At 46.5% G+C, this 26458-nt stretch overlaps 1 protein-coding gene across 4 annotated transcripts in view; it reads left to right on the top strand.

The window, feature by feature from the left end:
- ipo9 (importin 9) overlaps window positions 1-26458 on the top strand; it is a 267453-nt gene that overhangs the window by 100233 nt on the left and 140762 nt on the right. For all 4 annotated transcript variants that reach the window (XM_072480721.1, XM_072480720.1, XM_072480719.1 and 1 more), the window contains 5 exons: window positions 1728-1786; window positions 3243-3394; window positions 5122-5220; window positions 6905-7011; window positions 21952-22091. In XM_072480721.1, coding sequence (XP_072336822.1) covers window positions 1728-1786; window positions 3243-3394; window positions 5122-5220; window positions 6905-7011; window positions 21952-22091 — 557 coding nt within the window. The remainder of the gene's footprint in view (window positions 1-1727; window positions 1787-3242; window positions 3395-5121; window positions 5221-6904; window positions 7012-21951; window positions 22092-26458) is intronic.

Genomic DNA, 26458 nt, shown 5'->3' with positions numbered 1-26458 from the left:
ACTGTTGCTTAACAGCTCCAGGATCCCAGGTTCGATTCCCGGCTTGGGTCACTGTCTGTGCAGAGTTTGCACGTTCTCCGTGTCTGTGTGGGTTTCCTCTGGGTGCTCCGGTTTCCTCCCACAAGTCTCGAAAGACGTGCTGTTCGGTAATTTGGACATTCTGAATTCTCCCTCTGTACTCGAACAGGTGCTGGAATATAATAATCTTTGCGTCACAAGTAAGCTTACATCAACACTGCAATGAACTTACTGTGAGAAGCCCTTGTCACCACATTCCGGCGCACAGAGGGAGAATTCCGAATGTCCAATTCACCTTGAAAGCATGTCTTTTGGGACGTGTGGGAGAAAACCGGAGCACCCGGAGGAAACCCACGCAGACACGAGGAGAACGTGCAGACTCCACACAGACAGTGATCCAAGCTGAGAATCGAATCTGGGACCCTGGGGCTGTGAAGCAACATTGCTACCCACTGTGCTGCCCGCATGTGGCGATTGGGGCTTTTCACAGTAACTTCATTGCAGTGTTAATGTAAGCCTACTTGTGACAAAGATTATTATCAGATCAGACATGACCTCATTAAATGGTGGAGTGGGCTCGAGGGGCTGAATGGACTACTAGTTCATAACTAAATTCCACATAACTTAATTTACATATGAACTGTCTTTATTTGGCTTTTGCCTTTGATTGGTCTTCATTTTCTTACCACAGTGTTTTCAATAAAGTACTCTCTGTTACCTCTAGTTCATAGTGCCTAGACAGTGGCAAGTCTCAAAACAGCTCACCTTGAAGCTGACCTGTTCACTTGGTTTGCTGTTGGGATGACTGACTAGTCATCAGCTGGTGTTCCCAGGGCAGCACAGTAGCATTGTGGTTAGCACAATTGCTTCACAGCTCCAGGGTCCCAGGTTCGATTCCCCGCTGGGTCACTGTGCGGAGTCTGCACATTCTCCCCGTGTGTGCGTGCGTTTCCTCCGGGTGCTCCGGTTTCCTCCCACAGTCCAAAGATGTGCTGGTTAGGTGGATTGGCCATGCTAAATTGCCCTTAGTGTTCAAAATTGCCCTTATTGTTGGGTGGGGTTACTGGATAATGTGGATAGGGTGGAGGTGTGGGTTTAGGTAGGGTGCTCTTTCCAAGAGTCGGTGCAGACTCGATGGGCCGAATGGACTTCTGCACTGTAAATTCTATGTATCTATGTTCCCTCAGGACCCTGACCATAAAAAGTGAGCTTAGTTGTAAACAGCTTGCCCAGTGTTGAGCAAGGAAAAGCCATGGCAGCACAGTGACGCAGTGGTTAGCTGCCTCACAGCGCTGAGGTCCCAGGTTCGACCCCGGCTCTGTGTCACTGTCCGTGTGGAGTTTGCACATTCTCCCCGTGGTTGCGTGGGTTTCACCCCCACAACCCGAAGATGTGCAGGGTAGGTGGATTGGCCATGCTAAATTGCCCCATTATTGGACAAAATGAATTGGTTGTTCTAAATTTATAACAAAATTTTAAAAAAAGAGCAAGGAAAAGCTATGATGAGGTTAATAATTGACAAACAGGCTGCCTTTGTGACATTTATGTCAACGAGGAACAGGCCCTTTGGCCCTCCAAGCCTGTACCGGTCATGGTACCACCCTTGGCCAACCCCCCCCCCCCCACCCCCCCAGCACTCCTAAAGGGGATTGAAGCAATCCAAGTTTGTGAGGTAGGTGAACTTTTGCTATTTTCTTTAACATTGACACTTACGTAAGGACAGAGGTGAATTACATGGAAGAGGTGGATGATCCAGTGGATTCAGATGGTAAGTGGGCGCATCATATTTCTGTGCTAAGCATTGAGAAATTGTTACTCAAACTTTATCCAGAAATTATAGATGGAATGCAAGTTAGAATGATGGTCATAGATAAACTAAATGTCAGATTTAGACCGGAGGACAGGTGAAACCTTTTGATTTACTGAGCTGTATAACTGGAAATCATTTCCAGGGTTGGTGGTTGTGGCAGATTGAAGAGTAGATTGGCAAGTAGATTAAGGACAATGTTAAACATATGAGGGAACAGGGTGAGTAAACCTGATTCAAACAATTTGGTGACGTCAAGGGTACGAGTTGGGCTGAATGGTGTTGCTCTATTTATTTATCTCGGTGAACCACAAGCCTTTCCCTTATATCGATCAAATGACCACACATCCAGTTAGTTCAAAAGATGGTTTATTTACATACACAGAGTTATCTCGACGTGCAAACACTTTATCTGCTACGAGTTAAACCACACCTATCAACCACAATAACCTATACTTAACTTCAAGGCGACCGGCACTGTGCAGATGGATAAAGGCCTTTATCTGGATTTCACTTGGCTGGTTTGAAGAAAGTGGCTCTGTCTCTGCTGGGCTCATCCGTCAGGTAGCGATTGTTGGTCTTGAACTTAGCTGGCTGTTCCTGTTGCAATTGGGTAGGCACAGGCCGGATCCAAGAGAGACAGAACACATGGTTGTGCTCTCTTTTATCCTCCTGGGATTTTGTGCTCTTTGGGGCGGTCCTTAACCTTGGACCCAATAGTTCGACTGATGTCTGATCACTCTTTTGATTTCGGCCAATAAAGGGGCGGGTGCCTTGGTAGCTGGGCGGATCCTTACTGGTCACTGACCTTGGCAGTTGTGCTTTCTGAGTAAGGGGAGTGGTGCCGATCAGTCTGTGGCTGTACCGGTTGTTTGATTGGAGTTCTATTGTCCTGGGAAAATGGGCCATTAAAATGTAAACGAACGGGGGTTTTGGTCAGATTTGGTTACCTGTGGTTTTAGATAGACATAGGCTGTATATCTGTCTGAGTCCTGGGTTGGCCATAATTCCCATGGTCCTTTGCACGTGGCCATCTTAGATGGCTACAATGGTCTGTACCTATCTTCGCCTTTTGTGTCATTCTTTGCCTCGACTCTTCAGTGGGCTGGGAAAGAGCAACTTCAGCAAGAGTGTAGGAGAGATCAATGGGGTGTGACAGGAGACCTTGTGGAGCTTTGCACATTCTGGTATTAGGTTTGGTGTGTTACTGTGTCACCTCGCTGGGATTGGCTATAGTGTTGATGAATTGGCCATCACTGAGCTGCCCTATTGCAGTCAGGAGTAACTGCAGTCTTCAGGGAAAGCAATGGTTTTGACAATGGCATGTTGTCTACCTGATCTCTCCGTTCCTGCTATCTGGTGATTGACATTCTTGATGGAACAGGTTGAATGATTTCTGTTTGTTTTTCCCTTTGAGGTGAGGTGCTGGGGTTTGAAAACTTGGTGTTCAATATTTTTGAGTTTGTGCACACACTACTGGAGAACAGGAAGTTTAAGAGCACCGTCAAGAAGGCCCTGCCTGAGCTCATCTACTACATCATCCTGTACATGCAGATCACTGAGGAACAGGTGAGGAGGGTTCAGCTTCTATACCACACTCTGTATAAGCTGAAGTTGGAGACAGGACGTTAAAGTGTGGGCACAGCAGATGTTCAATAACCATTTACATCACACACTTGTGACAAGGGGGAGGGTGGGCTCTAATCTGTTGTCCAGTAGTTCTCATAATAGAGTGCCTTGACCTCTCTTTAATTTGATGAATTTGATTGCTGGATCCTGCCTGGTTGCTGATGTTAGTTAACATATTATTAATGTTAACATTTATTGCCAGTCAAGTGGACCATTTGGAAACAGCTTAGCCATCCCATAATGCATCTTGTGTTGCAATGCTCATATTTAAACCAAAATGTAAAGGTGCCCATCACAGGCAGGTACTGTGTAATAGTACTGGGTTTGAGAGTTGTACAGTGAAGGCAAAATAGTAGTGGAAAAGGTTCATGATTCCCTGTGTTTTATTTTCCACATGTCTTGTGAAGTGGTACACATGTACAGTGAATGGTAAAACCCTCAAGTAATGACAGTGAGAGAGATCTAGGTGTACAGGTCACTGAAAGGGGCAACACAGGTGGAGAAGGTAGTCAAGAAGGCATACGGCATGCTTGCCTTCATTGGCAAAACCGTGGCACCGTGCTACCGTGGCAACACGTTAGCATAGTGGTTAGCACAATTGCTTCACTGCTCCAGGGTCTCAGGTTTGATTCCCGGCTGGGTCACTGTCTGTGGAGTCTGCATGTTCTCCCCGTGTGTGCGTGGGTTTCCTCCCGCAGTCCAAAGATGTGCGGGTTAGGTGGATTGGCCATGCTAAATTGCCCTTGGTGTCCAAAAAGGTTAAGTGGGTGTTGCAGGGATAGGGTAGATGTGTGGGCTTGAGTGGGCTGCTCTTTGTAAGGGCCGGTGCAGACTCGATGGGCCGAATGGCCTCCTGCACTGTAAATTCTATGATTCATTGGCCGGGGCATTGAGTATAAGAATTGGCAAGTCATGTTGCAGATTTATAGAACCTTTATTAGGCCACACTTGGGAGTATCGTGTTCAATTCTGGTCGCCACACTACCAGAAGGATGTGGAGGCTTTAGAGAAGGTGCAGAAGAGATTTACCAGAATGTTGCCTGGTATGGAGGGCATTCGCTATGAGGAGCGGTTGAATAAACTCTGTTTGTTCTCACTGGAACGATGGAGGTTGAGGGGCAACCTGATGGACGTCTACAAAATTATGAGGTGCATAGACAGAGTGGATAGTCAGAGGCTTTTCCCCAGAGTAGAGGGGTCAATTGCTAGGGGGCATAGGTTTGAAGTGAGAGGGGCAAGGTTTAGAGTAGATGTACGAGGCAAGTTTTTTTACACAGAGGGGAATGCCTGGAACTCGCTGCCGGAGGAGGTGATGGAAGCAGGGACGATAGTGACATTTATGGGGCATCTTGACAAATACATGACTAGGATGGGAATGGAGGGATACTGACCCAGGAAGTATAGAAGATTTTAGTTTAGACGGGCAGCATGGTCGGCACAGGCTTGGATGGCCGAAGGGCCTGTTCCTGTGCTGTACTTCGCTTTGTTCTTTGTCCTCTGTTACAGGGCAGACAATCACTGAACACATTCTGTAATATGCTATCTTTGGTTGTACTGCACTATTTGGTTTGAGCTGAGATTCTACAGTAGAGACTGTACGTGTGCCAGTGTGTCGCTTTTGTTGATCATCTCACTGAGTTTAGTCCTGTGTTTTTTTTTCTCTGCAGATTAAGGTTTGGACAGGAAATCCACATCAGTTTGTGGAAGATGAGGATGATGACACCTTCTCATATTCTGTACGGATTTCTGCCCAGGATCTCCTGCTGGTGAGGGCAGGGTGACTGCTAAGTTGCACGGTGCTGCTTTGACCTGTCCGTGAGACAGAAATATGTCCAAGAGTATTTAGGAACTGGAAGATGGGGGGCCAATCATATTCACTCCAATATTAAACTTTCGTCACTTCAGAGCTGTACCCGACAGCTGCTGGAATGAAACCCGTCAGCAGAAGTGGGCTCACTGCGAATGCTAACAAGTGCCCATAAGACGTAGGAGCAAAATTAGGCCAATTGGCCTGCGGATCAATGAGATCATGACTTGGGTTGCTTTTGCTGGAGCAGAGAAGATTGAGGGGCGACCTGATCGAGGTGTACAAGATTTTGAGGGGCATGAACAGGGTGGATAGGGAGCCGCTGATCCCCTTAGTTGAAGGGTCAGTTAAGGGGACAGAAGTTCAAGATCAGTGGCAGGAAGTTGAGGGGGGATTTGAGGGAAAACCTTTTTACCTGGAGGGTTGTGACGGTCTGGAATGCACTGCTTGGGAGGATGGTGGAGGTGGATTGTCTTGCATCCTTTAAAAGTGCTTGGATGAGCACTTGGCATTCAAGGCTCTGGGTCAAAATGCAGGCAAATGGGATTAGGTGGGCAGATCACGTGTTTTTCATGCATTGGTGGGTGCAGACTCGATGGGCCGAAGGGCCTATTCTGAGATTCTGTGACTGATCTGATATAATCCTCAACTCCACTTTACCACTTTATCTACATAACCCTGATTCACTTCCAGATTAAGAATCTGCCTATTTCAGCCTTGAACATACTTAACGACCCAATCTCTACTGGTCTCTTTGGTAAATAATTCCAAGATTCACTACCCTCAGAGAAGAAATTCCTCCTCATCTCTGTCTTAAACGGGTGACCCCTTCCTTTGATATTATGGCCTCTGGTCCAAAACTCTCCCACAAGAGGAAACATCCTCTCAGCATCTGTCATTGTCACATAGCCCAACAATTGGATTTTGCTGGCTACTCATGGTCCATCTGTGGACACAGACACATTCTGTGGTTTTGGTGCCCAGAATACTACTGAGATGTTTAGTCCAGTAACTGAAGAGGTGCAGGAGTCAGTGGGTTCTGTACTTTCTCTTGGGCAATACCTGTTAGTTTAGGGTAACGGCCAGGCAAAGAGAGGAGCCAGTTAAAGGAGATATGACCCAGACCAAAACAGTTGGAAGGTTGAGAATTGCATCCTCCTCCTTTGACATGTGTGTGAAAAACGCCTGGTACTATATGGGAGAAAGGCAATGCAGAAGCAAGTCTCATCTCATGTGAGCCCAAGGCAATATAATTTCCGTTTCCACAAAGGGGAAAAAATGCTTTTGTTTTCTGCTTTTGTTTTGATATTTTAAATGATATCTTCCATTGCATTTGCTTCCAGGATAGACGGGGCCCTGCCTGTGGTGCGGCGTGGGTCCAGTCCTGCCTGTGGCAGCGAGGTTCTGGTCCTGCCTGTGGTGGTTAGGGTCTGCCCTGTCGGCAGTGAGGGTCTGGCCCTGCCCACTGCGGCGGCAGCGAGGGCTCTGGCCTTGCCCACGGCGCCGAGGGTCAGGGGTCCGGCCCTGACCTCATCCACTGACCTGGCCCAGGTGAAGAGATCCCGGTCTCTGGCCTGGGATGACGGGGGGCCAACCTCTCTTTCTCTTCTCGGGGAACTAATAGTTTCTCATTCCCATGGCAGGCTGTTGCAAGTGACTTCCAGAGTGAGAGTGCCATTGCCTTGGCAGCAGCCGCGACTAAACACCTACAGGAAGCAGAACAGGCCAAGAGTGATGGGAATGTACACTGGTACGTTTGTGCTGTTGTCATGTTGAACTTGGGGTACAACCTCCAGCAGGTGAGGTCAGGTGTCCAGTTCATTATTTGTGTACATAGGTAACCAGGAGGATGCTATTTACTCCCTTAAGATAAGAACTAGGAGCAGGAGTAGGCCATCTGGCCCTTCGAGCCTGCTCCACCATTCGATGAGATCATGGCTGATCTTTTGTGGACTCAGCTCCACTTTCCCACCCGAACACCATAACCCTTAATCCCTTTATTCTTCAAAAAACTATCTATCTTTATCTTAAAAACATTTAATGAAGGAGCCTCAACTGCTTCACTGGGCAGGGAATTCCATAGATTCACAGCTTTTGGGTGAAGTTCCTCCTTAACTCAGTCTTAAATCGACTTCTCCTTATTTTGTCCCCTAGTTCTGCTTTCACCCACCAGTGGAAACAACCTCCCCGCATCTATCCTCTATTCCCTTCATAATTTTATATGTTTCTATAAGATCCTCCCGCATCCTACTAAATTCCAACAAGTACAGTCCCAGTCTACTCAACCTCTCCTCGTAATCCAACCCCCTCAACTCTGGGATTAACCTAGTGAATCTCCTCTGCACACCCTCCAGCGCCAGTATGTCCTTTCTCGGATAAGGAGACCAAAACTGAACACAATACTCCAGATGTGGCCTCACTAACACCTAATACAGTTGCAGCATAACATCCCTCGCCATAAACTCCATCCCTCTAGCAATGAAGGATAAAACTCCATTCGCCTTCTTAATCACCTGTTGCACCTGTAAACCAACTTTTTGCGACTCATGCACTAGGACACCCAGGTCCCTCTGCACAGCAGCATATTTTAATATTTTATCATTTAAATAATAATCCCTTTTGCTGTTATTCCTACCAAAATGGATGACCTCACATTTGTCAACATTGTATTCCATTTGCCAGTCCCTAGCCCATTCACTTAAACTATCCAAATCCCTCTGCAGACTTCCAGTATCCTCTTTTTGCTTTTCCACTGATCTTAGTGTCACCTGCAAACTTGGGCACATTGCATTTGTTCCCCAACTTCAAATCATCTTTGTAAATTGTGAACAATTGTGGGCCCAACACTGATCCCTGAAGGACAGCACTAGCTACTGATTGCCAACCAGAGAAACACCCATTAATCCCCACTCTTTGCTTTCTATTAATTAACCAATCCTCTATCCATGCTACTACTTTCCCCTTAATGCCATGCATCATTATCTTATGCAGCAACCTTTTGTGTGGCACCTTGTCAAAAGCTTTCTGGCAATCCAGATATACCACATCCATTGGCTCCCTGGTCCATTGGCCTACCTCACTATGTCCTCAAAAGATTCCACTAAATTAGTTTGGCACGATCCGTCCTTTATGAACCCATGTTGCATCTGTCCAATGGGACAATTTCCATCCAGATGCCTCGCTATTTCTTCCTTGATCGATTCCAGCATGTTCTCTGCTACCGAAGTTAAGCTAACTGGCCTATAGTTAACCACTTTCTGCCTACCTCCTTTTTTAAACAGTGGTGTCACGTTTACTAATTTCCAATCCGACGGGACAACCCCAGAGTCTAGTGAATTTTGGTAAATTATCACGAGTGCATTTGCAATTTCCCTACCCACTTCTTTTAGTATCCTGGGATGCATTCCATCAGGGCCAGAAGACTTCTCTACCTTTAGCTCCGTTAGCTTGCCCATCACTACTTGCTTCGTGATAACAATTGTCTCAAGGTCCTCACCTGTCACAGCCTTCTTTCCATCAATCACTGGCATGTTATTTGTGTCTTCCACTGTGAAGACCGACCCAAAAAACCTGTTCAGTTCCTCAGCCATTTCCTCATTTCCCATTATTAAATCTTCCTTCTCATCCTCGAAAGGATCAACATTTACATTCGCCACTCTTTTTTTGTTTTATATATTTGTAGAAAGTTTTATTATCTGTTTTTATATTCTGAGCAAGTTTACTCATAATCTATCTTACTCTTTATAGCATTTTTAGTAGCTTTCTGTTGCCCCCTAAAGATTTCCCAGTCGTCTAGTCTCCCACTAATCTTTGCCACTTTGTATGCTTTTTCCTTCAATTTGATACTCTCCCTTATTTCCTTAGATAGCCACGGTCGATTTTCCCTCTTTCTACCGTCCTTTTTGTTGGTCTTAACCTTTGCTGAGCACTGAAAAATCGCTTGGAAGGTTCTCCACTGTTCCTCAACTGTTTCACCATAAAGTCTTTGTCTTTGCTCCCAGTCTACCTCAGCCAGCTCTTCTCTCATCCATTCTAATCTCCTTTGTTTAAGCGCAAAACACTAGTGTTTGATTTTACCTTCTCACCCTCCATCTGTATTTTAAATTCCACCAGACAATGAGATCATTAATCAATCCTGACTCATTACACAGGACCAGATCTAGGATTGCTTGTTCTCTTGTAGGTTCCATTACATACTGTTCTAGGAAACTATCGCGGATACATTCCATGAACTCCTCTTCAAGGCTGCCGTCAAGGACCAAGCTTGTTCTGCCATGAGGTCTGCTTGCAGAAGAGAGTTAACGTCTGCTACCCAGCGAGTAAAAGTATTTTCAGACTTCACTGCTGAAAGGCTTGGCTCCAATATTTACACCGTGCCTCCTAGTTTTATACTGCCCAACCAGCAGTAATAGTTTCTCTTTGTCTACCATATCAGTTCTCCTTAATATCTTGAAAACTGTGACCAAATCATCCCTTAATCTTTTACATTCTAGGGAATACAACCCTCGTTTGAGTAATCTCTCCTTGATATTTAACCCGAGGAGTGCAGAAATCATTCTAGTAAATATGAGTTCCTTGGCAATATATCTATCTGATGGAATGATTTCCCAGAATTATTCACCAACTCCAGGGCTGATCCATCAAGAACCATGTCTAGCTGAACCATATCTGCTCCCTTGTATTCTAGTTCTCTAGATATAAAGACCAGCGTTCCGTTCTTATTTTTGATTATTTTCCTTACCTGTCCATAATATTTAATGAACTTTGTACATGAACCCTAGGTTTTTAGCCTTTAACCATTTTCTCAAAGTACTCCGATCCAAAGTGAGGAAGACTTCACGCTTGCCTACACTGAAGTCCATTGCTCCAAGTTTGCCCATTGACTTGATCTGTATCTTAGTAATTTTATGCTTTCATCGATGCTGGTTGCAATGCTGCCTATCTTTGCTACATCAGGAACCTAGATATGTGACTTTATCCCATTATCTAACATGTTAATAATGGTGAATAGTTGAGGCCCGAAAACATTGTGAGATGTCACTAACTGGCAGGAAACAGGTAGAGTACCTTGCTATGTTTCCTGCTGTTCACAGTTTGCTAACCAGGTCAGTAATTTACTTTTAATTCCATGAGCACCAGCTGTAACTAAGTAGCCTTTTCTAAGGAACCTTATTGGATGTCTTCTGTGACCATGCAAACTCGGAGTAGAAAGAGGCCATTCGGCCCCTTGAGCCTGCTCTGTTCTTAAATAAGATCATGGCTGATCTGATTGTGACCTCAACTTCACATTCCCACCTACCTCCGATAACTTTTGACTCCCTTGTTAGTCAAGAATCTATGTCTACCATAAAAATATTAATTGGCCCTGCCTCTCCTCTCTGGGGAAGAAAGTTCCAAAGATTAATGCCCTCAGAGAAAACATTTCTCATTCCGTCTTAACTAGGGAAACTTTTATTTTAAACTGTGTCTTCTAGTTCTAGACTCCCCAACAAGGGGAAACATCCTTTCAACATCCACCCTGCCAAATCCCCTCAGAATCTGATATGTTTCAATAAGATCACTTTGCATTCTTCTAAACTGCGATTGCTGCAGCTCAGCTTCCTAACCTTTTGTTGATATCAATCCCAGATAACCATCGAATGAACCTTCTCTGAACTGCTTCTAACGTATTTATATCCTTAAATAAGGAACCCAAACTGTACAAAATATTCTAGACTTGGGTGCGATTTAATGGAAAAACTTTGCACGTGATTGGCGGAGTGTTTCTCGATTGCCACGTTGGCAAGATTGTGGCAATTCATGGCACTTATTGGCATAAATGAGCCCCCACGAGCGTCGCACCAGTACTGGCTGTCTTGCCGTTCACTCCAAAGAACAACAAAGAACAAAGAAATGTACAGCACAGGAACAGGCCCTTCGGCCCTCCAAGCCCGTGCCGACCATACTGCCCGACTAAACTACAATCTTCTACACTCCCAGTCAATACACAAGCACGGCAATGCACAGACTTGCTCCTCGCTTTGGGCATGCTGACGTCAAGGATTCTGGATGCCGTTGATGTGAGGTGGGGCATTCTGTTCTCCCGAGGAGGGCAGGGGACCACAGCAGGGTCACCAATGCCACCTGGGGGGCAGTGGTAGCGGCTGTCAGTGCGAGCAACATGACCAGGTGGACCAGCATCCAATGTCGGAAGAAGACCAGCGTCTTCAACCGTGCTGCAAGTGTACGTTATCGTCCCTCCTGGCATCAGTTTTTCCCCCCTGCCACCCCTCAAATTCTCAAGCCCCCCCCCACCCAACCACAAATTACTGGCTGACACCTCGCACCCTCCCCACATCCAATCTTTGTGCATCTCTGTCAGCACCCCCTGGCACCGACCTGCACAGCCCTGTCATGTCCAGTTGCGGGCCCACTCATGCCACCTGCTCTCGACCCCCCGATTCATCAAGCGTGCGGCTCGCAAAGCCCTTTCTTTGTCCCCCAGGAGAAGGTAGCCCATAATAAGCAGGAAAGGGCCAAGACGAGGGGGTGGGGGGGGAGTACCAGAGATCAGAGACCTCACCCCCTGTGCGGAACGGGCCCTGGAAGTCGCGGGGTTGTCTGAGGAGAGAGCAATCACCAACAACGAGGTTGGCCTGCGCCGCAGAGGTGAGGATCCACTGCCCCTTCACCCAGATGACCTATCTCAAGTGAGTTCATGTCAGACAAAATTATACTTCCCTCTCACTGATCACATGTCCATTCTCGCGCAGGATTTCCATCTGATGGGCCGGGCCATCCGAGTGTCCCGACCCCCCCCCCCGCCCCCTGCCAAATCACCCATGAGACCACCTTGGAGGAGAGCTCCGAGGAGACCACCATCGAGGCATCACAGCTCTCACCCCACCTTCCACCAGTGCAGAGAGACGCACCTCGGTGGGCGACATTAGTGGACAGGCTTTTGGGCACAATCTTAACAACAATTTAAGTATTTATTTTGAATTAATTAACTAGTGCATAAATGTCACTCAGCGGGGTGCAATGCTCTAACTGTGAGATGTGGGTGATCCGTGACGCTTCCAGCATTCCGGTTGACTACGTCTGCAGGAAGTGTAACCAATGGCAGCTCCTCACAGACTCTTAGGTTGGAGCAGCAGTTGGATGCATTTAGGAGCATGCAGGTGGCGGAAAGCTTCATAGATAGGAGTTCTAGAAACGTGGTCACACCCACGGTGCATGCAGACAGATGGGTGACCGCTAGGAAGGTGCAGGCAGTCAGTGCAGGAATCCCCTGTTGCTGTCCCCCTCGCTAACAGGTATACAGTTTTGGATATCATTGGGGAGGACAGCCTATCAGGGGAAAACAACAGCAGCCAGAATGGTGGCACCGCAACTGGTTGTTGCTCAGCAGGGGAGGACAAAGTGCAGGAGAGCGATAGTTATCGGGAACTCAATGGTAAGGGGCTCAGAGAGGCGCTTCTATGGACGTGAAAGAGACTCCAGGATGGTGTGTTGCCTCCCTGGTCAAGGATGTCTCTGAACGAACACAGGACATCCTGAAGGGTGAACAGCCAGAGGTAATAGTAATAATAATAATATTCGCTTATTGTCACAAGTAGGCTTCAATGAAGTTACTGTGAAAAGCCCCCAGTACACGTAGGTATTAACGACATAGGCAGGAAGAGTGATGAGGTCCTGCAGAAGGAGTTCAGGGGAGTTGGGCAGTAAGCTAAAAAGCAGGACCTCTAGGGTTGTAATCTCAGGATAACTCCATGTGCAAGTGAGGCTAGAAGTAGGATAGTGCAGCTAAACACGTGCCTAAACCAGTGGTGTGTAGAAAGGAGGGTCTCAGATTTCTGCACCATCTTCTGGGGCAGATGGACGGGTTGCATCTAAACTGGAGGGGCACCAACATCCTGGCTGGGAGGTTTGCTAGAGTCACTCGGGAGAATTTAAACTAGTATGGCAGGGGTGAGTACAGTAGCCATCACTAAGGAGAAGGTTCTGGGGAACCGAAAGGTCTGAAGGTGGATAAATCACCTGGACCGGATGGACTACACCCCAGGGTTCTAAAAGAGATAGCAGAGGAGATTGTGGAGGCAGGAAGGATGCCAGAGGACTGGAAAGTGGCTAATGTAACAACGCTGTTTAAGAAGGGAGGGAGGCAGAAGATGGGAAATTATAGGTCGGTTACTCATTGGTAAGATTTTAGAGTCCATTATTAAAGATGAGATTGCGGAGTACTTGGAAGTGCATGATAAAATAGGACTGAGTCAGCACTGCTTTGTCACAGGAAGGTCATGTCTGATAAATCATGTCAAAAAGCTAGAATACAAGACCAGGAATGTACTTCTGAGGCTGTGTAAGGCTCTGGTCAGATCCCTTTGGACTATTGTGAGTAGTTTTGGAAGGATGTGCTGGCCTTGGAAAGGGTCCATAGAAGGTTCACAAAATGATCCCTGGAATGAAGAGCTTGTCATATGAGGAACGGTTGAGGACTCTGGGTCTGTACTCATTGGGAATTTAGAAGGATGAGGGGGGATCTTATTGTAACTTACAGGATACTGCGAGGCTTGGATAGAGTGGACATGGAGAGGATGTTTCCACTTGTAGGAAAAAGTAGAACCAGTGGATACAATCTCAGACTAAAGGGACGATCCTTTAAAACCGAGATGAGGAATTTCTTCCGCCAGAGGGTGGTGAATCTGTGGAACTCTTTCCCTCTGAAGGATGTGGAGGCCAAATCACTGAGTGTTAAGACAGAGATAGATAGGTTCTTGATTAATAAGGGGATCAGGAGAATGTGGATGAGAAAAATATAAGCCATGATTGAATGGCGGAGCAGACCCCATGGGCTGAGTGGGCTAATTCTGCTCCTATGTTTTATGGTCTAATCTGGTGAGCACCCACAGTTGCTGTTGCACATCGGATGGAGGCAGAACATCCAAGGGAGATGGCAATCTGAGGTCTACTGGATCCCAGGACAAAGAACAATACAGCACAGGAACAGGCCCTTTGGCCCTCCAAGCCTGTTCCGGCATCATACCAACCTTGGCCAAAACAGCTCGGCACTTTCATGTGCCGTATCCCTCTATACTCATCCTATCTCAAGTATTTACCAAGATGCCTTTTGAATGTATCTGCTTCCACACACTCCCCGGCAACACGTTCCAGGCACTCGCCACCCTCTGCGTAACAAAACCTGCCTCGCACATCTCTAACTTTTGCCCCATGGACTTAAACCTATACCCCCCTGGTGACTGACCATCCACTCTATCCATGCCCCTCAAAGTCTTGTAGACCTCTATCAGACCGCCCCTCAACCTCCGTCGTTCTAATGAAAACAGTCCGAGTCCATTCAGCCTATCCGCATAGCTAACACCCTCCAAACCAGGCAACATCCTGGTAAACCTCCTCTGCAACCTCTCCAAAGCCTCCACACCTGTCTGGTAGTGTGGCTACCAGAATTGTGCGCAATATTCCAAGGTTCTATACAACTGTAGCATGACTTGCCAGTTTTTATACTCGATGCCCCGTCCAATGAAAGCAAGCATTCCGTATTCTTGTCTACTTCTGTTGCCACTTTCAATCATCTGTGGACCTGCATGCCCAGATCTCTGACTTTCTATATTCCTAAGAGTTTTGCCATTTACGATATATTTCCCTTCTATGTTAGACCGACCAAAATGCATTACCTTGCATTTATCTGGATTAAACTCCATTTGCCATTTCTCTGCCCAAGTCTCCAACCGAGCTATGTCCTGCTCTGTCCTCTGACAATCCTGAACACTATCTGCCACTCCACCAACCTTGGTGTCATCCGTGAACTTACCAATCAGACCTGCTGCATTTTCCTCCAAATTGTTTGTGCGCACTACAAACAACAGAGGCCCCAAGCACAGATCACTGTGGAACACCACTAGTCACAACCTTCCATTCAGAAAAACACCCTTCTACTGCTACCCTTTTCCTTCTGTGACCGAGCCAGTTCTGTATCCATCTTACCACCACACCTCTGATCCCGTGTGACTTCACCTTTTGTACCAGTCTGCCAGGAGACACCTTGTCAAAGGCTTTACTGAAGTCCATGGAAACAACATCCACCGCCCTCCCCTCATCAATCATCTGTGTCACCTCAAAAAAAACTCGATTAAATTGGTGAGGCACGACCTCCCCTTCACAGCCGTATTTTGAGCAGTGTGTTGCGCCGTTCTGTGACAGCACTGATGGCAACATGGACTTCGGTATATTGGGTCTCCATCCTCTGCACTGGCATCATCAGCCAGGACTTCAGCAGGTACCCCATATCCCCCAAGAGCCAAACGGTCATCCTGGGGATGCCGAGAATCTGTGTCCCAGCATGCAGCTATCATACAAACTCCCTGGGAAGCGTGCACAGACATGTGAATTATCCAGAGGTGGTGGTCGCCCACGAGTTGAACATTCAGGGAGTGGAACCCATTCCTGTGAATGAAGGGCACTCCCTGTTGCGCCACTGCGTGCAAAGCGACATGCGTACCATCAATTACTCCCTGGACATGGGAAATCCTGGCGATGGTGGAGAATTCTGCAGCCCAGGCATCTTAGTGGGCTTGATCCAGCTCAAAGGTGATAAAGTCTGATGCCCGGGCATAAAGGGCATTTGTGACTTGCAGGCTGTAGCTTGCCAAATGCTGCACAAAGTCCCTGCTCGAGTCCAGGAATGAACTGGTGGCATAGAAGTTCAGGACTGCGGTGACCATCAGGGCCATTGGGAGCGGGTACCTTCTTCCTCCACAGGATGCCAAGTCCACGAGGATGTCTCCTGTGGCTCATGCTGTCCGTCACCTCGAAAGATCAACGCCGCCTGTACACTATTGGCCATCTGGGTGACTCTGCCTGATGGACGGTCAGGTCTTAAGGGTGTGTGGCGGCCCCCTGCACATGGGGTGCCGCCTCCAACCAGCATCGATGCTTGTTGCCTTTTCTGACATCTAGCTATCTGAGCTGTCACCGGCACCGCGAGGGCAGCCTCTGCGGGACCGACACCACCATCCATTTTGGCATCTGCAAGGAATTGGAGGAGGAGAGAGAGACCGACCATCAGTTAGGACTTCCACCCCAGAACCCTCAAATCCCCCAAGCCTCCCCTACCCTTGGGTATACTCCATTCTCTGAGTGCGATCGAGCGAGCTAGTTGTGCTGGAAAACCTTGCTTTGGACATCCACCCCGACCACATAAGGAGCCTCCTTGCCTGTGAACATTCGGGAGACCGTCCTTACACACTCACCCTTTGGTCTCGAGGTTATCCCCAGTGCCGAAGCCCAGTTCTTGATTGTTGGCTGCTGCCTCTGGTGCTGATGCTTCTGGAGGTCAGACAAACTGTTCAGACTTCAAAGTTTGATTGATTATGCGATGTAATAATTGTCATCTGAGACATGGCATGTGTACCCAGCAGAAGCTACTTGAGTAAAATTTTATTGGCAAAAATGGTCAACAGTAACAAAGATTTGAAAATGAACTCCATAACAGTCCGCATATCATACCAACCATTAATCAATAAGGAAACGTCATTGTTCCGTATTGGTACAAATACAGAGCTAAATTAGCTAATTTTCACAAAACCCCTCACAGGTTCCTCAACAGAGACTGAAGATAAGCCTGTGTGTGTTTTATCATGTCCAGAACTTTGTTGTAGAAATGAACGGTTCATCAATGCGTCACTTGCTGATTGTTCCATGTATCAGTACCATTCTCGGTCCAGGAGCTGCAGCTGTGCTGTCCTTCCCACACGGCCCAATCTCATCCGAACCAAATCCTGGCATCCACATATTCCACTGGTGTTCAAGGGGCAGTTGAACAACCTTGACATCCAGCGTGTTTGACCAGTGGTGATTTGCTCGGTACATGCACCAATGACCACATCAACAATCTTCAAAAGCATTTCTTCAACATTTCCATCAGGTTGCTCACTTGGATCTCATAGAGGGATGGCGGGACTGCCATATGAGAAGAGATTGACTAGGTTGGGATTGTTCTTGCTGGAGTTCAGAAAAATAAGGGGGGGATCTCATAAAGACTTAAAAAATTCTAACAGGACTAGACAGGGTAGATGCAGGGAAGATGTTCCCAATGGTGGGTGTGTCCAGAACCAGGGGTCACAGTCTGAGGATTCAGGGTAAACCATTTCGGACACAAATAAGGAGATATTTCTTCACCCAAAGAGTGGTGCACCAGTGGAATTCATTACCACAGGAAGTAGTTGTTGCTAAAACATCGAATATATTCAAGAGGCGGCTAGATATAGCACTTGGGGGGAATGGGATCAAAGGCTGTGGGAAGAAAGCAAGATTAGGCTATTGAGTTGGATGATCAGCCATTATTGTGATAAATGGCAGAGCAGGCTCGAAGGGCCAAAAGATGGCCTCCTGCACCTATCTTCTATGTATCTATGATCAATGTCGCGCACCATTCCACATATCACACTCATCATTAAACAACAAGGAAATATCACCGTTCCATATTGGTATCTATACAAAGCTCTATCAGCTCATTGTCACAAAAAACAAACAAACACCCTCGTAGGTTCCTCAATGGAAACGGCGGATAAGCCTGAGAATGTGTTATGTCCAGAACTTGGTTGTAGAAATGATCTATCTGTCAATACGTTACTTGTTTCACGTATCAGTGCCATTCTCCGTCCAGGAGCCACAGCTGTGCAGGCCCTCCCACACGATCCAATCTCACTGGAGCCAAATCCTAGCAGTGATGTGCCAGTTACATGTAGCACTCACCACACCAGTAGCACAAGCATCAGCAATCTGTGAAACCATTTCTCCAAAGGCATCGTCGGGTGGCCCCTTTGGATCATGTCGCGCACCAGGACCAGCAGCGTCGTGTTGCTTCAAACTGGATTGCTTTCTGGACTCATCTGCCCCTGAGCCCGGTATTACAGATCCCAGATATCTTAGAAAAAATTGTCATTCTTTGCAGCCACAGAAAAGGAAGAACAAAGCAACAGCAGCCTCCAGGCATCTGCATCCACCAGCAGGAGCAAGCAGCAAACAGCCTGCAGCTGTGAAGTGCTTTCACAACTCACTAGGCCACTTCCTCATTAGCAATAGCCTTCAGTTCTGAAGCTAGAGCTGCTCACGGTCAAAGGGAGGTAAAGTGACCGTCAGCATATAACCAAGAACAGGGCTCTTTCCTGCAAGTGTTTGTAGGACAGACCGGCAGCAGCCGGTTGCCTCTCTTATGGGTATGCACAATATTTAAAGATGGCTTGAAAGCATCACGGACAAATAGAGCCTCACAGAAGAAAAGCTCCAGTGCCCTTAAGTTACATGCTGTAAAATGGAAATGGACCACAGCAGCTATTGTGCCAGCTTCACGTTTTGAAAAAGGAGTACTTAAATGACACCGACGTGATTTCTCGCTGGGGAGGCCGTTACATTCAACTTCAATCTTGCTAATGATATAGAAATGAATGCAAATTGGGTTGATATACTCGCCATATTTGGGAGAGATATAGAACTCGCCATTTGGAGCAGGCGAGTTCGATGGCAACCTGATGTCCCGCTATTTAACTGCCGTGCCCAGATCTGCGCCGGGTGCAATACGGTGGTTAAATCTCACCCATGGTGTCTTCCTCCAAGTAAATCATGAAAATAGTAAATTGGTTTGGCAATAGTAGCCAATGTGGTACTTTGACAAATGCCTTCTGGAAACCGAAGTACAGTACATCCACACATTGCCCTTCATGCATGTTACTTGAGCTTCAAAGAGCTCTAAAAGATTAGTCAAACATGAATTCCCTTCCACAATACCATATTGCCTCCACCTGTTTGCATTGAGATTTTCTCAATTCTATGTACCTCAATAACCGATTCCAGCACTTTCCTTATGACAGATGTTCAAGCTAACTGGTCTGTAGTTTCCTGCTTTCTGTCTCGCTCCTGTCCTGAATAGAGGAGTTACATTCACTATTTTCCAATCTGATGGGACCTTTCCAGGGGCTAAAGAATTTTGGAAAATGAAAACCAATGCATCTACTATCTCCGCAGCCATTGTGTATTTATGTTTGCCCTATGTATTTTTTCATGTATGGAATGATCTACCTGGACTGTACTTCTCACTGTACCTCGGTACACGTGGCAATAAGCAAATTCAAATCCACTTCTAATGTCCTGGGATGAAGTTCATCAGAACCTGGGGGCTTGTCAGATTTTAGTTCGAATAATTTTCTCAATATCCTTTCCCTAGTAATTGTAATTGTTTTAAGTTCTTCCCTCTCTTTCACCTCCTGATTCATAATTACATCTGAAATGTTATTTTTATTTTCTACAGTGTATTCAGGCACTAAATATCTGTTCAATTCAGCCACCATTTCCTTGTTTTTCATTAATAATTCCCCCTTCTCACTCTAGAGGACCAATGTTCATTTTCTTTTTTAAATACCTGTAGAAACTCTTACCATCTGTTTTTATATTTCTCATTAGCTTTCTCTCGTACTCGTCTTATTAATCGTCATTTTTTGCTGTTCTTTATGTTCTGTCCAATCTTAGCTGCTACTCATCTTTGTGGAATTATGCACTTTTTCAAAATGATACTCTCTTTCACTTCTTTAGTTAGCTATGGATCGGTGTTGGTCTTTCTTATTGGAATGTACCCCGTCTGGGTATTCTGAAATATCTCCTTAAATGTCTGCCACTGCATCTTGACTGATCTACCCCTTAACTTAATTTTCCAGTTTACTTCAGCTAGCTCTGTCCTCATTTGCTCATAATTGCCCATATTTAAGCTTAAAACACAAGTCTTCAACCCATTCCTCTCTCCCTCAAATTGAATGTGAAATTCAACCATGTTATGATCACAGCATCTGTAAACATTCCTTTGTCTACTATTTTAGCCAATTCTTCATGAAATAGTTCAGTCTGGTTTGTCAAGCATGACAAATCCATGTTGACTCTCTAATCAGCCAACAATTTTCAGGGTCACCCTATTTTTAATTATAAACTATAGTAATTTCCCAACAAAAGATAATCTTTAATTCCCCTGATTTTCCCCTCTTACCCTTGAATAGAAGTGACTTGCCCATTTTTCTGAATATAATTAAAGAATCTATTATGTTCTCATCTTCTTTAAAGTCTTGGGATGGAAACCATTAGGCCTTGTCGATTTGTCACTCTTTAATGCCTTTTATTCTTTTTTAAATTTATACTAATTTTACTGAGTCCCCTGTCAATTTTATTCAATTTTATTTTCTTGGGATGATTGGCGCTGCTATTCTCTTCCTCGACTGTAACACTGATACAGTTATTTAACATGTCTGCTGCTTTCTTATTTTTATCTACAGAATCACTCATCGGTCCACATTGCTCCTGATCATCATCATTTTCCTAATTGTAAAAATAATTGTGTTGTGTTGATCCCTGCAGCTCTTACTGTTTGGTGTGCCTCCTCTTGTTATTTGCATCTTTCCCAGTCACCAGGAACAGTTCTATATTTTTATGTGCTTTTTATTTTAGTTGTATGTTGTCTCTACCACTGTCGTAGTCCATGTTTTTTTCTTTTGGCAAGTAGAACTCTTGTCATTTACAATATAAACTGGTTCTATATCACTTTTTTGACATTCTACTGATCTGTTATTTTACCCATCAAACTGTCCAGTTTACTGTGATCAGTCTCTGTTCATCCCATTGAAGTCAGCCATAACTCAAATCTGAATTTCGGTCCCCTTCAAACACTAAATTGAAAAGCATTAAATTATGATCAAAATTAGAGTAATCAGTCAGATGTATGTAATATCTGGGTCAAAATCCTGGAAATTTCTCTTCTCTCTCTCACTCTTTCCCCCGCCTCTGCCACAGCAGCACTATGGGTGTATCTACACCTCATGAACTGCAGCTGGTCAAGAAGACACCTTCTCGAGGGTAATTAGAGGTGGGCAATACAAAGACTTCCGAGCCAGTGATGCCCACATCCCATAAAATAAAATATATTCTCCTTTTTGGTTATGGGGCACACTGCTGTAGAAATGCATAATTTCTGACATGTGCGTGTCTGCTTATCCCAATCTGTATGAAAGTCAAACTCGCAGTAATGCTCCTCTGCCTTTGCTACATGTTGGTTTAATCTCTGCATGCATTCATTCTGTCAGAGGTGCGACCTATGGACCTATATGCAACTCCCAATCTTAAATCCCTTTCTGTTTAGTTCCCAGTCCTGACCATTTTGCAGCCCAAAATTAGTAATGGCTTCTGTGTCAGATCCTCCAAATTGAATTTGTGTTTGCAACTCTTTTTTTTCTATAATCCATGCATTTGCATGAAGAACACCTACTTGAGACTACACATCTTAACCTGTCCTGCTCCAGTGTTTTTACACCAAGTATGGTGGGATAGGTTGGGGGAATTGGGCGATTGATTTGTGAAGTCGATGTTTTATTGCTGCTTGTGTCTTGCTGGGTACCCTGCAGTTTGGGGCCCTGGGCAGGCATCTGCTTCCCCTCTCAACCTTGTTGTGCTCCCTCTAAATCTTCCAGCTTCTCACAGGGCTGCTCTCTTTAACTGGTTGACAGGCGTCGGCGGCATTGAGTGGTTTTTTTTTCTCCCTGAGCATGGACAAGAGGAAGCTGCTTCCAGGTGCAATACCCAGTAGGCTGGGTTGTGTATTTTGTGCCGATGTGTAGACCCACCGTATAGAACTGACAGTTTGATCGTATTGTGGCAGGTGGAAGATTCACGAGGCTTGTATGTTGGCACTGGGCTCGGTGAAGAACGTAATCACAGAGAGTTTGAAGAATGGACGGATACAGTTTGACATGCATGGATTCCTCACCAATGTCGTTCTTGTTGACCTCAATCTGTCAGGTAAGTTTGAGCCTGTGGCTGCACACATCACACAGGCAATGAAGAGCACAGTCTGAATCATTCATTCCTATTCCTGCAGCATCCAGTACTTATCAAAGAAACCCAACACTGGACTTGGCAAAATGACTTTGCCCTGAACTACAGGAAGGTTTATTACCAAATTCTGGTTGCATGCAATTCAGAAAGCCCTGTGACAAGCCCAAGGGGCTTGGAACAACCAGTTTACCTGGCTCTGGGAATTAGATACTGAAAGCTGCCCAGGCCTTATCATAGAACATACAACATATAACAGTAATTCACACAGCCCATCGAGCTTCCGACCCTCCGAAAGAGCACTCTACCTCTGCCCATGCAATCTATCCCTGCAACCCAGTAACCCCACCTGACCTTTTGGACACTAAGGGGCAACTTATCATGGCCAATGCACCTAACCACATCTTTGGACTGTGGAAGGAAACCGGAGTACCTGGAGGAAACCCACGCAGACACGGGGAGAAAGTGCAAATTCCACACACAGTCACCTGAGGCCTGAATCAAACTGGCTCCCTGGTTCTATGAGTGCCAACTACTGTGCCACCGTGATAGTTTAATAATGTGTCATTATGTAGCTGGGTAAATAATGGTTCAGTAGCATCACTATGAAGTTGACGGAAACCCAGAAGTTAGGTGGTGGCATGAGGAAGGCAAATGAACCTTGCAGTTGGGTTCTGTTCTAGCCCAGGCATGGGGGAAGGAAAGTGCTGGTAATTTTTGACATTGAAATAAGTGTGGGCATGTCTGAGTGTGGCTCCATAGGCCACAACACAAATGACCCCAAATATGATTCAGACATCACATTGTTAGACAGTTTAAAGGGAGTGTTACCCTGTAGCTCATACTGGACTTGCTCTGGGAGTATCCCTAGGTGGCCATTCGACCCATTGTGTCTGCTTGTTGAAAAAGAGCTATCCAGCCTAACTCCACCTCCCAGCTCTTGGTCCATAGCCCTGTCGGAATCCAAGTATTTTTTGAATACGATGAGGGTTTCGGCCTCGAGCAGCCTTTCAGGCAATGAGGTCCAAACCCTCAGTGCCCTCTGGACAAAAGTAAAACTCAACTGTAAATAATTCTATAAATCCCGTCCAATCCTCCTCCTGGATGCAGCCCCTGGTTATTGAGCTCTCTGTTAAAGGACATAGATTATTCCTATCTCCGTATCATTTTATGCACCTCGATTAAATCTCCCTTCGTGTTATCTGTTCGAATGAAAACGATCCCATCTTCCCTCATAGGTAAATTCTATATTCCTCGTAAATCTCCTTTGTACTCTGTGATCACATTCTTCCTGTAATATTATGGCTGGAACTGTATGCAGTCTGCTTGTTGTGGCCTAACCAGTTTTATGTAGTTCTATCATAACCATCCTGCTCTTATGTTCTATGCCTCAGCTAATGAAGGAAAGTATCCCACATACCTTCAGCACCTTACCTGTCCTGCACCCTTCAGGAGTCTCTGGATATGCACTTCAAGGTCCTTCAGTCACTCTGCACTTCAGTCTCCTACAATTTATTATGTTTCCAGTTACCTTGTTTGCCCTCCCCAAACGCATTATCTCGCACTTCTCCGGATTGAATTTAATTTGCCATTTTTGTGCCCCCAACCGCCCGATCTGCCCATTGATTTTTCTGCAGTTTAAAATATATATATATATTTTATTCAAATTTTTCGGCCAAACGAAACAATACAAAGGTGTTCCCTCTTTACAACAATAAAACAATATAAATAACAGTGACTGTTTTAACAAGTAAATAAATAATATATAAACTAAATGGCAACTGCCATACCAAAAACAAAAATAATAACTCTCCAGATAATAAAATCAAACAATCCAATATACAAAGCCAAGTGCAAATATCTATACAAAAACCACCCCTGAGGACCCCCCCGAGCCCCCCCCCCACCCGGGTTGCTGCTGTTACCTTCCCATTTCCTTTATCGTTCTGCGAGGTAGTCAGTGAACGGTTGCCACCGCCTGGTGAACCCTTGAGCCGAGCCCCTTAGTGCAAACTTTATCCGTTCTAGTTTTATAAACCCTGCCATGTCGTTTATCCAGGTCTCCACGCCCAGGGGTTTGGCTTCCTTCCACATAAGCAATATCCTTCGCCGGGCTACTAGGGACGCAAAGGCCAAAACATCAGCCTCTCTTGCCTCCTGCACTCCCGGCTCTTCTACAACCCCAAATATAGCCAACCCCCAGCCTGGCTCGACCCGGACCCCCACCACCTTCGAGAGCACATTTGCCACCCCCACCCAGAACCCCTGCAGTGCCGGGCATGACCAAAACATGTGGGTGTGGTTTGCTGGGCTTCTCGAGCATCTCCCACACCTATCCTCCACCCCGAAAAAGTTACTGAGCCTTGCTCCGGTCATATGCGCCCTGTGCAAAACCTTGAATTGTATCAGGCTTAGCCTGGCGCACGAGGACGACGAGTTTACCCTACGTAGGGCATCAGCCCACAGCCCCTCCTCAATCTCTTCCCCCAGCTCTTCTTCCCATTTTCCCTTCAGCTCATCCACCATGATCTCCCCCTCGTCCCTCATTTCCCTGTATATATCCGACACCCTACCATCCCCCACCCATGTCCCTGAGATCACTCTATCTTGAATCTCCTACGTCGGGAGCTGCGGGAATTCCCTCACCTGTTGCCTCGCAAAAGCCCTCAGTTGCATGTACCGAAATGCATTCCCTTTGGGCAACCCATATTTTTCCGTCAGCGCTCCCAGACTCGCAAACGTCCCGTCTAAGAACAGATCTCTCAGTTGCACAATCCCAGCTCTCTGCCAAGCTCCAAATCCCCCATCTATTCTCCCCGGGACAAACCTATGATTATTTCTTATCGGGGACCGCACCGAGGCTCCCGTCCTTCCCCTATGCCGTCTCCACCGTCTCCACTGCCCCCAAATTTTCAGTGTTGCCACCACCACTGGACTTATGGTGCATTTCTTCGGGGAGAACGGCAATGGCGCCGTCGCCAGTGCTTGTAGGCTGGTTCCTTTGCAGGACGGCATCTCCAATCTCTTCCACGCCGCTCCCTCCCCTTCTCCCATCCACTTACACACCATTGAGATATTGGCGGCCCAGTAGTATTCACTTAGGCTCGGTAGTGCCAGAACCCCCCCCCCCCTATCCCTGCTACGCTGCAAAAACCCACTCCTCACTCTCGGGGTCTTCCCAGCCCACACAAAACTCATGACACTTTTCTCGATTTTCTTGAAAAAAGCCTTCGTGACCATCACCGGGAGGCACTGAAACACAAAAAGGAATCTCGGGAGGACTACCATTTTGACCGCCTGCACTCTACCCCCCAGTGACAGGGGCACCATGTCCCATCTCTTAAAATCCTCCTCCATCTGTTCCACCAATCGTGTTAAATTAAGCCGATGTAAGGTTCTCCAACTCCTGGCTATCTGAATCCCTAAGTATCGGAAATCTCTTGTTACCTTCCTCAGCGGTAAATCATCTATTCCCCTGCTCTGCCCCCCCGGATGCACCACAAACAACTCACTCTTCCCCATATTCAATTTGTACCCCGAGAATTCCCCAAACTCCCTGAGTGTCTGCATTATCTCAGGCATCCCCTCCACTGGGTCTGCAACATACAGCAATAAATCATCTGCATACAATGATACCCGGTGTTCTTCTCCTCCCCTGAGTACTCCCCTCCACTTCCTGGAGCCCCTCAGTGCTATGGCCAGGGGCTCAATCGCCAATGCAAACAGTAACGGAGACAGGGGACACCCCTGCCTCGTCCCTCTATAAAGACGGAAGTAGTCAGAGATCTGCTTATTCGTGACCACACTCGCCACCGGGGCCCTATACAACAGCTGTACCCATCCAATAAACCCTTCTCCAAAACCAAATCTCCTCAGCACTTCCCACAGATAGTCCCACTCCACTCTGTCGAATGCTTTCTCGGCGTCCCGGTCACCACTATCTCTGCCTCCCCCTCTGATGGGGGCATCACCATCACCCCTAGCAGCCTCTGTATGTTCGTGTTCAGCTGTCTCCCCTTAACGAACCCAGTTTGATCCTCGTGGACCACCCCCGGGACACAGTCCTCTATCCTCGTCGCCATCACCTTGGCCAGGAGCTTAGCATTTACATTTAAAAGGGAAATGGGCCTGTAGGACCCACACTGCAGCGGGTCTTTTTCCTTCTTCAAAAGGAGCGATATCATCGCCTCCGACATAGTCGGGGGCAACCTCCCCCTTTCCCTGGCCTCATTAAAGGTTCTCGTCAAAAGCGGGGCCAGTGGGTCCATATATTTCCTATAAAATTCCACCGGGAATCCGTCCGGTCCCGGGGCCTTCCCCGCCTGCATGCTCCC

Source organism: Scyliorhinus torazame, chromosome 17, assembly GCF_047496885.1.
Source record: "Scyliorhinus torazame isolate Kashiwa2021f chromosome 17, sScyTor2.1, whole genome shotgun sequence".
In the NCBI taxonomy this organism is placed as follows: domain Eukaryota; kingdom Metazoa; phylum Chordata; class Chondrichthyes; order Carcharhiniformes; family Scyliorhinidae; genus Scyliorhinus; species Scyliorhinus torazame.
The sequence above is the reverse complement of the archived record's forward strand: the minus strand, read 5'-3'. Positions and strand labels throughout refer to the sequence as shown.